Consider the following 12,233-nt stretch of genomic DNA (forward strand, 5'->3'; position numbering starts at 1 on the left):
TGTATAAATATAAATGTCAGCACTTCAACTAGACCCACTGTCTCCTTGGCCTAAGGCCACACGTCCCCAGCCATACGCAATGTCTCTCTCTATGAGCGAGTTCAAGGGCTTTGTCTTCGACACACGGAGCATGAAATCTGCAAAGATGCTGGCCAACCTCACTGCTGTCCTCAGAAAGTATGGCAAGAAAGTAACTCAAGCATAATAAATTGTGCAGAATGAATGAATTACTCAACACCTGGAGGATTTAAGAATACTCTATCCCCAGATAACTTTGGTTGCCCAGAAAAATTCACGAAAATGCTCACGCTTTCCAAATGCGGATCACAGGCTGAGCACAAGACTCATACATTGTAGGATATGTGTGTTTTGATAAAAGAAATGTTTACATATTGAAGTACGGGAAACCATTCTGGGTTATACATGAGTTAACTTGAATTTTATGCTAACCAGAACGGCCTGCTTGTGGCCTATCAAACATACATTGTACACTTGCTTTAATTATTAAAGAAAAGGGTGCATTGGCCGGAAGTAAAGAATGTCCATGTTGAGAATAAAGATAAATGCCCCTCTTCCTGGGATGCCCATGCTGGTCCTCCTTCCGTGATAAGAAGCCCTTCCCAGGTGCCAAAGCCATACTGGCTTGCTGTGTGTGTGCTGATCTGGGTTTTCTTTGAAATCTTGATGGAATGTATCCCTGACTTGTTTAATATTCTTTGTTCTGACAAGATAGAAAGCTGTGCTGAAAATCATTCTTCTCCAGGGCAGTTCTTGAGAGTTACCTGAGAGGCTGTCTTCAAGGCTATAGTCCTCAGTGTGGTTCAAATAAATATTCCTATTGTAGATTGTTTACTGGTTATTTTCATTGACAGAATATATACATATACACGCATACATACATATATAGACCTATATATATAACTATATTAGAATATATATATTCTAAAATGTATCTAAAAATGCATCGAGCTAAAATAGGCAAGGTAGTTCAAAAATAAGAAGGCTTTAAATTGTGATTAGTCTCTCTGTAGCTGCAGGGCAGAGGTCTTGTATCAGATGGGTGATTCCTGTCAGCTGAATAGCAAGGCACAAGTAATGGGAACAAACAGGTTTTTGCTGGTTTTTAGTCTCCAGTTCTTACTCAGTTCATGCCAAGTTTCAAGTACTGGAAAGTGACAAATTTTGCGTTATGGTCATTTTCCTCCTTTCCTATTAAATGAGAAAACCCTGCTGGTTACATCTTACTTAACCATTCCAACATTTCTCATACTCTGATTTCCTCACTTGTGTAATTTTATCTGGTTGTACTCTGAAAATTTCCACATATCAACATAGACGGAATAAAGAAGTATATAAGCAAAAAATGAAAAAAATAGAAAAAGGTATTCATCGGCACAGCACAATGTTCTTTGGTAATTTAACCTTCATTGCAGGAGCTTAAAATTTAGATTCAACTTGTTTATGGCCAAAAGGGGGCGCTCTGGGATCAGATGCTTGCAACTACTGTATAAAAACCAGAAACGTCTACTATTCAGCGTTTTATTCCTATGTTTCAAGCCCTTCACGTGGTTGTCATTGAAAAGTTATTATTTAAGACCAAGGACAAGGACATAGTATTGATCACACAGTGATCGATGTCACTTCTCCCAGTCAAGGGAACAGACCTTATTTTTGCTTTGCAACTTTTTTCTCCCAGATGCAAAACCTAGGGAAAGATTTACTCTGTATTTGTATAGCAGTTTATACCGGCTTCCTGGGTAAAATATCCAAGAAAGAAAGGAGAGTTCACATGGAATTGAGATTGTCAAACATTTTCTCTGATGGCTAAGTCTGTTGATGTTTTCTAAGTGATTTATTATTTTTGAAAACATTCATTCATTCACTGATTTATTAATGCCATGAAGACTTATTAAGTGGCTAAGGGTTAGGATTACAAGGATTATTAAAACAGGATACTTGAGTCCATTACAGTACATGGGGTGGGGGGAGATGGGAAGGCAGACATGAAATGAGAGAATTATAACCATGTATGGTGCACAGTGATGGAGTGATATAAATGAAACTAGAGCAGGAGAGGAAAGGGAGAAAGGTCTTTTGAGACTAGGGAAGGCTTGATAAAGGAGCTAACACTTGAGCTGAAATTCTGAGTAGGAGTGTGCTTGAGGAACAGGAGGAGATGGGCATTTCAAAGAGGTGGAACAGCCTGGAGCAGTCTGTTAACAGTTACACTGGGATTTGCCTAAATTCTCAATGTAGCAAAAGCCACTGTTAACAGGTAGTGGTTAAGAAGTGATTTGCTTCTTGTAAATATCAGTAAATGGCGAGTTAATGAGTGCTTGGGTTGCACTGATAATGGACGATCCTTGTTTCCGTTGCCTATGTTAAGGTCATCAAGCATTTTCTGTAAAGGGCAGATAGTAAATATTTTAGATTTTGTGGATCATACAGTCTCTGTGGCAACTATTCAAGCTTGATGTAGCACAGAAAGAGTCATAGGAAATCAGTAAACAAATCTGTGGCTATGTTTCAATAAAATGTTATTTATGGGCATTGAAATTGGAATTTTTTAATGTCCATATAATATTTCATGTGAAATATTCTTCTTCTTTTAATTTTTTCCAACTTTTACAAAGGTAAAATTCATTCTTAGCTCATGGACTCCACGAAGCAGGGTCTTTTGTTCATCCTCTGATCTACACTGTGAGAAAATGTTGTTTCTAAGCAGAGAAGCACATTTTATTGAGGACTTTAGTATTAAGTTTGTCCTCAACAGAGACCATGTTTAGGGGAGAATACTAGTAAAACTTAGCCTGCCTGTCAGCAGAGATGTAGCAGTCCTTACAGGAAAAAATAGACTTTTCTGACATTCTAACAATCAGAATTCAATAGCATTTCAAAAGAGCTAGGAAACCATGATTACTAAGGTCCAGAAGTAGCTTAGAAATAATAAAAACCAAACTACAACAAAGTAAGGGACAAAGCCCAACAAAGCGAAATAAAACCCAAACCACTACATCTAAAACTAAATTTTAATTTATAATGCAGGTGCTTGTATATCCTAAATATACCCATATATGGTTAATATAAGTATGACAACACTTCTCTCCTCAGTCATGCCTGGTGAGCAGTGGGTCACCGTGTCTTCTATGACCCTGGCTGAAAGCTGAGATGGAACGGTGTAGCCTTCTGATTCCATCTCCTCGGGCTCTCCAGGATGAGTATTTAATCCACACCATTCTCGAGGAGTTAGGAAACAAGCACATTACACTTGGGATTTTCCTCTTGGAGGAAGCCATGTTGCCAAGTCTGAGGTGCTCATGGTCTCCCATGAAGGGGGATTGGTCTCCTGACCCTGGGGCTTCCCTCAGCGTGGGAACAGCTCCGGAACCCACACTCTGTGACTTACATAGTTGATCCGGAAGTGTCTACAGGCCCAGGCATCCTGCCCTTCCTCTGAGATCATCTCCACTGTGATGTCTCCATAAGCTATGGGTTCTTCCGTGAATGGCCAGTAATGGTCACATTTCACCTGAGGGGACAATAGCACAAGCTTTTAAAACAAACAGGCTAGGGAGGAAATAGTCTGTACTCATTTAGGGAAAGCGAATGACTTGCCTCTGAAGCATTGTGTAGGATTATTGTGAGGATGAAGAATGAAGCAAGTGGAATAGTTTCCAATAGACAGTAGGCATTTAATCCATGGCAGTGGCTGGTACAGGCTTCGCTGCTAAGTGGGGCTGACCCCACTAGGCACTTACCCGCCTTTTCTCATTACACTGAGTGAGCATGACAATAATCTGAGACTTCTGTTGTAGGACCATCTTCCAAAAGTCATTTCTGGTTTCAGGCAGAGGCCCCTGTGTGGCAACATACTCCTGGGGTGAGTTGTATCCCTGGAAGGTAAGTGACAAAGTTGTCACCTAAGGAGCTACAGTCAACACCAAATGCCGTTTCACACAAATGAGAAAAAACTGAAAATTTACTGGGATTAAAATGGCAAGGGATCATGCATGTATGAAATGTTTTCTCCTTTTTTCATCAAGGAGGCAGTCATAGTAGCTGGCTGTATAAATCCATACGATTGGACACATTCTGGGGAGGGGGGAGCCTAGAAATCACACCCACACGTCTTTACAATAACAACCACTGTCTTTACAGATACATTTTAAAAGCACAGGTGCTCAGGTGGAGCCCTTTGAGTTTGGTTGCTGACACTGACATTTAAGCACAAGAAAGATATCTTTAGTATAATGATCTACTTTCAATTTCACTAATCTTTTTCAGAGAAATTTGTATATTACTAGTCTCTGGGCTTCTTTTTTTCCCTATTCTTTTTTTTTTTTTTTTTTCGGTACCTCTCACTGCTGTGGCCTCTCCCGTTGCAGAGCACAGGCTCCGGACGCGCAGGCTCAGCGGCCATGGCTCACGGGCCCAGCCGCTCCGCGGCATGTGGGATCTTCCCGGACCGGGGCACGAACCCGCGTCCCCTGCATCGGCAGGCGGACTCTCAACCACTGCGCCACCAAGGAAGCCCTTTTTCCCTATTCTTTATTCTAAAATGGAATAATGGAAACTGTTCTTTAGAGTGGGAGTGCTTAGTGGAGAACGGCTCTCTATTGAACTGTTTGACACATCCCTGAAGCCCTAATAGTCTTCCTCTGGCTGGGTTAGAATTTGGATGCCTGATTTTTAAAATTTTTAATTTTGATTACTTACAGGAATGTAGTTGGCATTGATGTAGTCTGCACCTTCCTCTTCATTCATGGAGATTAATCTCACTCGGCTAAAGTCATCTGTAAAGCATAAGGAGAAAAATATTAAAAGTCAGAGTGGAAGGGTGCAGCCACTATGAAGAATAGTATGGAGGTTCCTTAACAACTAAAAATAGAGTTACCATATGGTCCTACAATCCCACTCCTGGGCATATATCCAGAAAAATGAAAACTCTAATTCAAAAAGATACATGCACCCCAATGTTCATGGCAGCACTATTTACAGTAGCCAAGACATGGAAGCAACCTAAGTGTCCATCAACATATGAATGGATAAAGGAGATGTGGTATATGTACACAATGGAATATCACTCAGCCATAAAAAAGAATGAGATAATGCCATTTGTAGTAACATGGATGGACCCAGAGATTATTTTACTAAGTGAAGTAAGTCAGACAAAGATCATGTGATATCACTTATATGTAGAATCTAAAAAAAAAAAAAAAAGATACAAATGAACTTGTTTACAAAACAGAAACAGACTCACAAAAAGAAAACAAACTTATGGTTACCAAAGGGGAAATGGGTGGGGAGGGATAAATTAGGAGTTTGGGATTAACAGATATAAAACAAAACAAATGAACCAGAAAAAAAAAAAATCAGAGTGGAAGGAAGACTCATCAGGACAATTCTGTACCCAATAGCTGTACTCAGAACCAAGTCAAATCGGTCAGTGATAGGCTAGGTAGATAAAATTTATTTTAGCTCAATATTTTAGCCTATCTCAATCTTAGCTTCTGGTTTAAATAAATATATAAATATCTCCCCACCAATATTTCCTCCCCTCAGCCCTCCTGTCCTTGAAAGAGTGGTCTCCAGGTTTTTTGGGGATTGTGGAGAATATGTACAGGAACTAAAATATTTGGTAGGTTATGTGGAAGGCCATAGAATGTAGCCTAAACACAGGATTTCCATTTCACTCAGGGACATCCAGAGAATTCACTACTTTTGGGAAGCCTTGAGAAGAGAAGATGGAGTTGATGGTCTTTTTGTAAACGGACTTCACATGAAAAAAGTAAATCCTGAAATGTGTACAGAAGTAAGGTGTTGTAATGATACTACTACTTAATTTTGTCAAGAACCTTTTTAAAGGAGGGAGCTCTTTTTCTAGAGCTTTGCACTTTTCCCTTCTTTCCCAGCTCCCCCTAGAGTGTAGCAGAGAGGAAAGTTAAATCTATATTGGAAGGTATTTTAATTGTCCTGTAAGTACTTTATATTACTTTTTCTTTGTTGCTTTTTTAAAAAAAAATTTATTGGAGTATAGTTGATTTACAGTGTTGTGTTAGTTTCTGCTGTACAGCAAAGTGAACCAGTTATACATATACATATATTCACTCTTTTTTTTTTAGATTCTTTTCCCATATAGGCCATTACAGAGTACTGAGTAGAGTTCCCTGTGCTATACCATAGGTCCCTATTAGTTATCTATTTTATATATAGTAGCATGTATATGTCAGTCTCAATCTCCCAATTTATCCCTCCCCCTCTTATCCCTTGGTAACCACAAGTTTGTTTTCTACATCTGTGACTCTATTTCTGTTTTGTAAATAAGTTCATTTGTACCCTATTTTTTAGATTCCACATGTAAGTGATATCATATGATATTTGTCTTTCTGTGTCTGACTTACTTCACTCAGTATGACAAGTTCTAGGTCCATTCGTGTCGCTGCAAATGGCATTATTTTGTTCTTTGAATGTTGCTTTTATTACAAAATGCTAAGGAATGGCAGAACTTGCCAGAAGTAAGAAGAGAGGTTTTTTCACACCTTGCCTCCCTTTCCATTTGCTTCCTTCCATTGTCAATGAATTGACTGAAAATAGATTATGAGCACAGATTATCTTGTCCCTAATTTGGCGAATACTTTTTGATCTCCAAAAAGCCAAATGGTCGGTCTTTTCTGTTCAGATACAATTTATTTAAAAGCATAATTAATAAATTTTCCTACATATGACAGGATCTAATGACATCAAACACCAATGTGATCAATGCAATCACAGAGATGGCTTTGAAGATAACAGACCGTTACTGGGTCTGGCCAGAGGTCCCTGAAACTGATTACTCTTCAGTAACAGCCCTTCAGCCTTTGGAAGACATGAGTAGGATCGGCATTATTGACAATCTTACATGGTAGGATGTTTGTGTAGCGATTTTTACATCGGTTCAGTGGAAGGTCTGCAGCGAAGTGTGGAATATCCAGTCCAATCAACTTCAACTCCTGTAAAGGACAGAGAATAGATTTGAGGTTCCCATACATGGTATGGATTGCATTCTTGTTCACATCGGTTTATTGCTCATACTGGATTATTCTTCACTTCCTGCCTCTAATAGAATGATCACAATTATCACACCCCCTTTGCTTTACGATGTCACAGTGGCTCCCTTTTGGGCAGAGTGTACTTCTCCATCCTACTGTGGCCACCTTGCTTTTGGCCAGTGAAGTTGGGTAGAACTCACGTCCAATCAGAAGCTTTAAATGTGTTTGCTCAGCTTGGTTTGCTCTCTTGTGCTTCTGCCATCTGCTTGCAAAGAACATGCCCAGGAAAGCTACTGGTCCCAGGATGAGAAGACACATGGAACAGACCTGACTCTGACCCACAGCCTGAAGTAGAATGATCTCCTCTGCCCCACAGAGCCACAAGTGAGAAAAATAAGTGTTGTAGGTCACTGAGGTTTTGAGGTCGTTTCCTATATAGCATTATTGCAGTAATAGCTGACTGATGTAATACATGAAGACCTTGGATAGCTAAGTGATCACTTGGAGAAGGTAAGAATTATGTGCAGTACACTCAGGAGTATGGAGAATTTGAAAACAGAAGTAGGTTTCAGATTTTTGGAGGTACAAGGTAACTGAAATGTATGCAGTTTGCATAAATATTTCCTATTCTATGAGGAATTGTAGGTATTTCTCCTGAAGGCGATGAGCTTTTGAGAAGGTAGAAAAGGAGAGAGTGAGGAACAAGAAGTAGGGCACATTCTCCACGTTACAAGATATAGGATTGACAGTCACTAAAATCTGGTAATAAACCCCCAAAATAAGGATGACGCAGTAGTGGGTAGGCAAACCCTTCCATGAAAATAGGAGCATCCAAGTATCTGTTTGTGTGTATCATTACTCATAAATTCTATTATCAGAAGGTGCACCGATAAAGCAATTTTTATATAAACAGACAACAAAGATACTTCAGAAAATCTATGTTCCTGGAAAAGGGGGTTTCTAAGCTTCTATGACATGTGTCTGATAGGAAATAGGGGTTGGAGTCAAGCCACCTGGATTTCTCCGGGGGCATCAATTATTCTGTGGTCTACGTAAATGGTGCTCCCTGGAATTGTGCAGCGCATGACCAATGCAGCAAATCCCATACAAATCCGAGGGCAATATTAGTAAACGGTCTGTCTAACCATCTAGGAATGGGGTTACATATATAGTATGCATTTTTCTGTAAGACTATTAAGTGAACAAGTAGAGACACCACTTGCTGGAAATTTAATTTACGTGTATGGGATGCTATTCTTCATGATTCCTCCCAATTATTACCTTAAAGAATCATAAGCTGGAGGAATACTTCTCTGGGGGAAGAATTTTGGAAAGTCTTTGAAAGAGTTTTGAAGGGAGTTGGAAACATTTGATGATGTTTTGAGAGATTGAGCAGGGAATTTTTTTGGTGTGTGTGCGTTCAGTGTCTTGATTCAAGTGCCCGTGCAAAGCAAATGTTGTAGACACCCAGTTCTTGGGATGTCTGCTACGTCCACATAGAAGTTCTTTGGTAGTTTAGCGTATGTGTGTTTAATGGCATGGAATGCAAGCTGCAGTCAACATGGATGAACTGATCTAATTGTCCAGATTTCTCTCTTCCTTTGATTTCTCATCACTGTTGGCTATCCAAGCTCACAAAATTGCGAGCTCTTGGCCCAAGTCGAAGTCAATCTTAAGAGAGGCATGGACATATATACACTACCAAACGTAAGGTAGTAGTGGGAAGCAGCCGCATAGCACAGGGATATCAGCTCGGTGCTTTGTGACCACCTAGAGGGGTGGGATAAGGAGGGTGGGAGGGAGGGAGATGCAAGAGGGAAGAGATATGGGAACATATGTATATGTATAACTGAGTCACTTTGTTATAAACAGAAACTAACACACCACTGTAAAGCAATTATACCCCAATAAAGATGTTAAAAAAAAAAAAGACCAACTATGCTGACTTTGATCTTCAGTTTACAAATTTAGAAGTTTTTTTTCATCTCGGGCAAAACCCTTGCTTGCAAATGCCCTTAAACAGAAGCTTGTCATTTTTCCTTTATAACTGTTTTTTCCATTTTAAAGGGTTGTCAAAGACTGATTATATTATTCTTATAAGAAACAAAATTTATTTTTAGCAAACTTCAACCAAATCAGTGTTATTTTTAGGTTAGCTCCTCTTGGCAGCTATAAGTGTACTTAAATGATGCTTCCATTGCTTAATATATTTTGGAAATCTACCTCCTTTGGGGAGTGTCTTTATAGATAGTTTGTCAAAACATCTGGCTTATTTTGGTGGACCGCTTATAAACTGCAGGGTCTTGAAAAAGTATCTCAACTCTCGTTAACATCAGTTTAATTATCTGTAAGATAAGGCTAATAATTTTTCCATACCTCACTGGTATATAGTGACTATCAAATGGAATGATTAAACTCAATAAATATTAATGCAGCACTATTGATCGTGATTGTGAAATGCTTCCATTATGATTCTTTGTTTGTTTAGCTTTGCCTGACTCCATAATTTCTCCCTCCTTTGCCATTTGTGCTAACTGAACAACTCTCCCCCAGTAAAGCCCCACTTTGAGGACAGACGGATAAGCCACAGGAAAAGCCCTCCGGTACCAAAAGAAACTGTGGAAACAGATTGAGGCTGAGAGCTGGAGCACATATGGAAGCTGACTAACTGATAGGACTTTAATTGTGTGTTGCCTCCCTGCTGTAAATGCCCTAAGTTGATAAGAGTGACTTAATGGGCTGAATACTGTAAATGTAAATTGCCAAAGTTAAATTGTAGCAAAGCAGGAATGGCACGTATACACAAAATGCCTTGCAATCTTTTGTAATTCAGCCTGTCACTAAGTGGAAAATCAAATACTAAGTTTCCAGCCCAGTAGCTTTGCAGTTATTTTTTTTCCAACCACATGGAAACTCCAGAGGCTTCAATCTTCATGAAGGCGAAGTATGAGGTGATGGCCTGAAACCAACATAAGTCATTTTTGAATTTTGTTTTGCCAGTTTTGTTTCTAATATAATTTATCATTGTGGGTTTTTTTCTAGGTTACATAGTCATCCATAGTGTTGAATGATAATCCCTCCAAAGATATGTCCATGTCGGAACCCCCAGAACCTGTGAATGTGATCTTATTAGGAAAAAAGAGTCTTTGCAGGTGTAATTAAGAATCATAAGATAAGAATCATCCTGTATTATCTGGGTGCCTCTAAATCTAATGACAAGTGTCCTTAAAAACGAGAGAAGAGGAGAAGCCATATGAGGAGGAGGCATTGATTAGCGCTACACAGCTATAAGCCAAAGACGCCCAGGGCCACCAGAAGAGGCAAAGAAGGATTCTCCCCTAGAGCTTTCAAAGGGGGACCATGGCCTTGCTAACGCTTTAATTTTGGACATCTGGCCTCTAGAATTGTGAGAGAGTACAATTCTGTTGTTTTAAGTCACCAAGATTATGGTAATTTGTTGTGGCAGTCCCCTAGGAAACCGATACAGTCACTGAAGCCAGTGACAGTATGTGTTGTGTTGGCTGTGTTTGAAGCATACGGTCTTGAAAAGTGGGGCACAAACGCACGCACTGTATGCCTGGGTTGCCATAACGAAATACCTTAGGCTGGGTGGATGAAACAGAAATTTATTCCTCATAGTTCTGGAAGCTAGGACATCCAAGAATCAGGTACTGGCAAGGTAGGTTTCATTATGAGGCTTCTCTTGGTTTGTAGATGGCCACCGTATTACTGTGTGCTCAGATGATCTCTTCTTTGTGTGTACGTGGTGGGGTTGGGGAGAAGAGAAAGCAAGGTCTCTAGTGTCTCTTCTTATGAGGGCACTAATTTCATCATGAGGGCCCTATCCTCATGACCTCATCTAACCCTAACCACTTCCCAAAGAGCTCATCTCCAAATATACCATCACACTGGGGCTTGGGCTTCAACATATGAATTTGGGAAGGTGGGGTATACCTTCGTTCCATAACATGTGCCACATCTTCTCGGAAGAGCACAAGCTCTATTCTGGCTTTAGAGTCTGTAACAATGTCAACAGGTGATAAGCATTTGTTGTTTACTTTCGGATGAGGTTGGACATTAGAATCAGATGAGATAGATGACTAGACTACAGGACAAGTCAGGAGAAACAATGTGACCTGTGTTGTGGCCAGTGAAAGGTCCAATGGGATAGGGCAATGGCTGGTTACTTTTCAGGTAAACGCAAAGGGAGAAGAAAGGATTTAGAGCAAGGTATTTAGTGATGTTCTGTATTAGTTCCCTAGGGCTGTCATGACAAAGTGCCACAAACTGGGTGGCTTAACACAGGGGTCCCCAACCCCTGGGCCACGGACCGGTACCAGACCACGGCCTGCTAGGAACCGGGCCGCACAGCAGGAAGTGAGCGGCGGGCCAGCGAGCAAGCAAATCTTCATCTGCCGCTCCCCGTCGCTCCCATTACTGCCTGAACCATCCCCACCCCCACTCCCACCCCCAGGCCGTGGAAAAATTGTCTTCCACGAAACCGGCCCCTGGTGCCAAAAAGGTTGGGGACTGCTGGCTTAACAGGAATGTATCATCTTATAATAATGAAGGCTTGAAATCCGAAGTCAAGGTGTCAGCAGGGACATATGCCCTCTGTAACCTACAGGGGCTCACCTCTTCCTAGCTTCTGATGGTTTGTTGGCAATCCTTGGTTTTCCTTCACTTGCAGGTGCATGACTCCAATCTCTGCCTTTGTCATCACATGGGATTCTCTCTCTTTGTCTCTGTGTCTTCACATGGCTATCTTTTCATAAGACCCTAGACATATTGGATTAAGAGCCCACCCAACTCCAGGATGACCTCATCTTAATTACATCTGCAATGTCTCTATTTCCAAATAAGTTCACATTCTGGAGAACTACGCAATTAGGGCTCCGACACCTATAACAGGTACTCTGAAGGAAGAATGGGAAACTTGGACACCTGATGTAATACTGGGTAAGAAGGATGTCAACCTCAGGACAGTCTAGCAATAGCTAGTAGGGCCCTGGGCTCCAGGATGGGTAACGTTCCAATCACTAGACAAATTGCTAGTACAGGCACTTGGAAACAGAGACCAAAACTTAGGCAATGAAGAATGAGAGCAGAGGAAACTCAGGTCTGGGAAAGAAGTAAGACCCCTTCTGTAAGAACTGCTGTAGAGGGTGTGAGTTGACTTATTTCAGCAATGCTGCAGGTAGATCT

General features: G+C 40.6%; 1 protein-coding gene across 1 annotated transcript in view; it reads right to left on the reverse strand.

The window, feature by feature from the left end:
- Positions 1-12,233, reverse strand: part of PTPRO (protein tyrosine phosphatase receptor type O) — a 229,350-nt gene that overhangs the window by 11,007 nt on the left and 206,110 nt on the right. Inside the window, exons 21-24 of the mRNA XM_060167078.1 lie at positions 6,899-6,989; positions 4,717-4,793; positions 3,759-3,893; positions 3,407-3,529 (exon numbers count right to left, since the gene is read on the reverse strand). Of these exons, the coding sequence (XP_060023061.1) occupies positions 3,407-3,529; positions 3,759-3,893; positions 4,717-4,793; positions 6,899-6,989 (426 nt within the window). The remainder of the gene's footprint in view (positions 1-3,406; positions 3,530-3,758; positions 3,894-4,716; positions 4,794-6,898; positions 6,990-12,233) is intronic.

The sequence above is a fragment of the Lagenorhynchus albirostris genome, chromosome 11 (assembly GCF_949774975.1).
Source record: "Lagenorhynchus albirostris chromosome 11, mLagAlb1.1, whole genome shotgun sequence".
NCBI lineage: Eukaryota > Metazoa > Chordata > Mammalia > Artiodactyla > Delphinidae > Lagenorhynchus > Lagenorhynchus albirostris.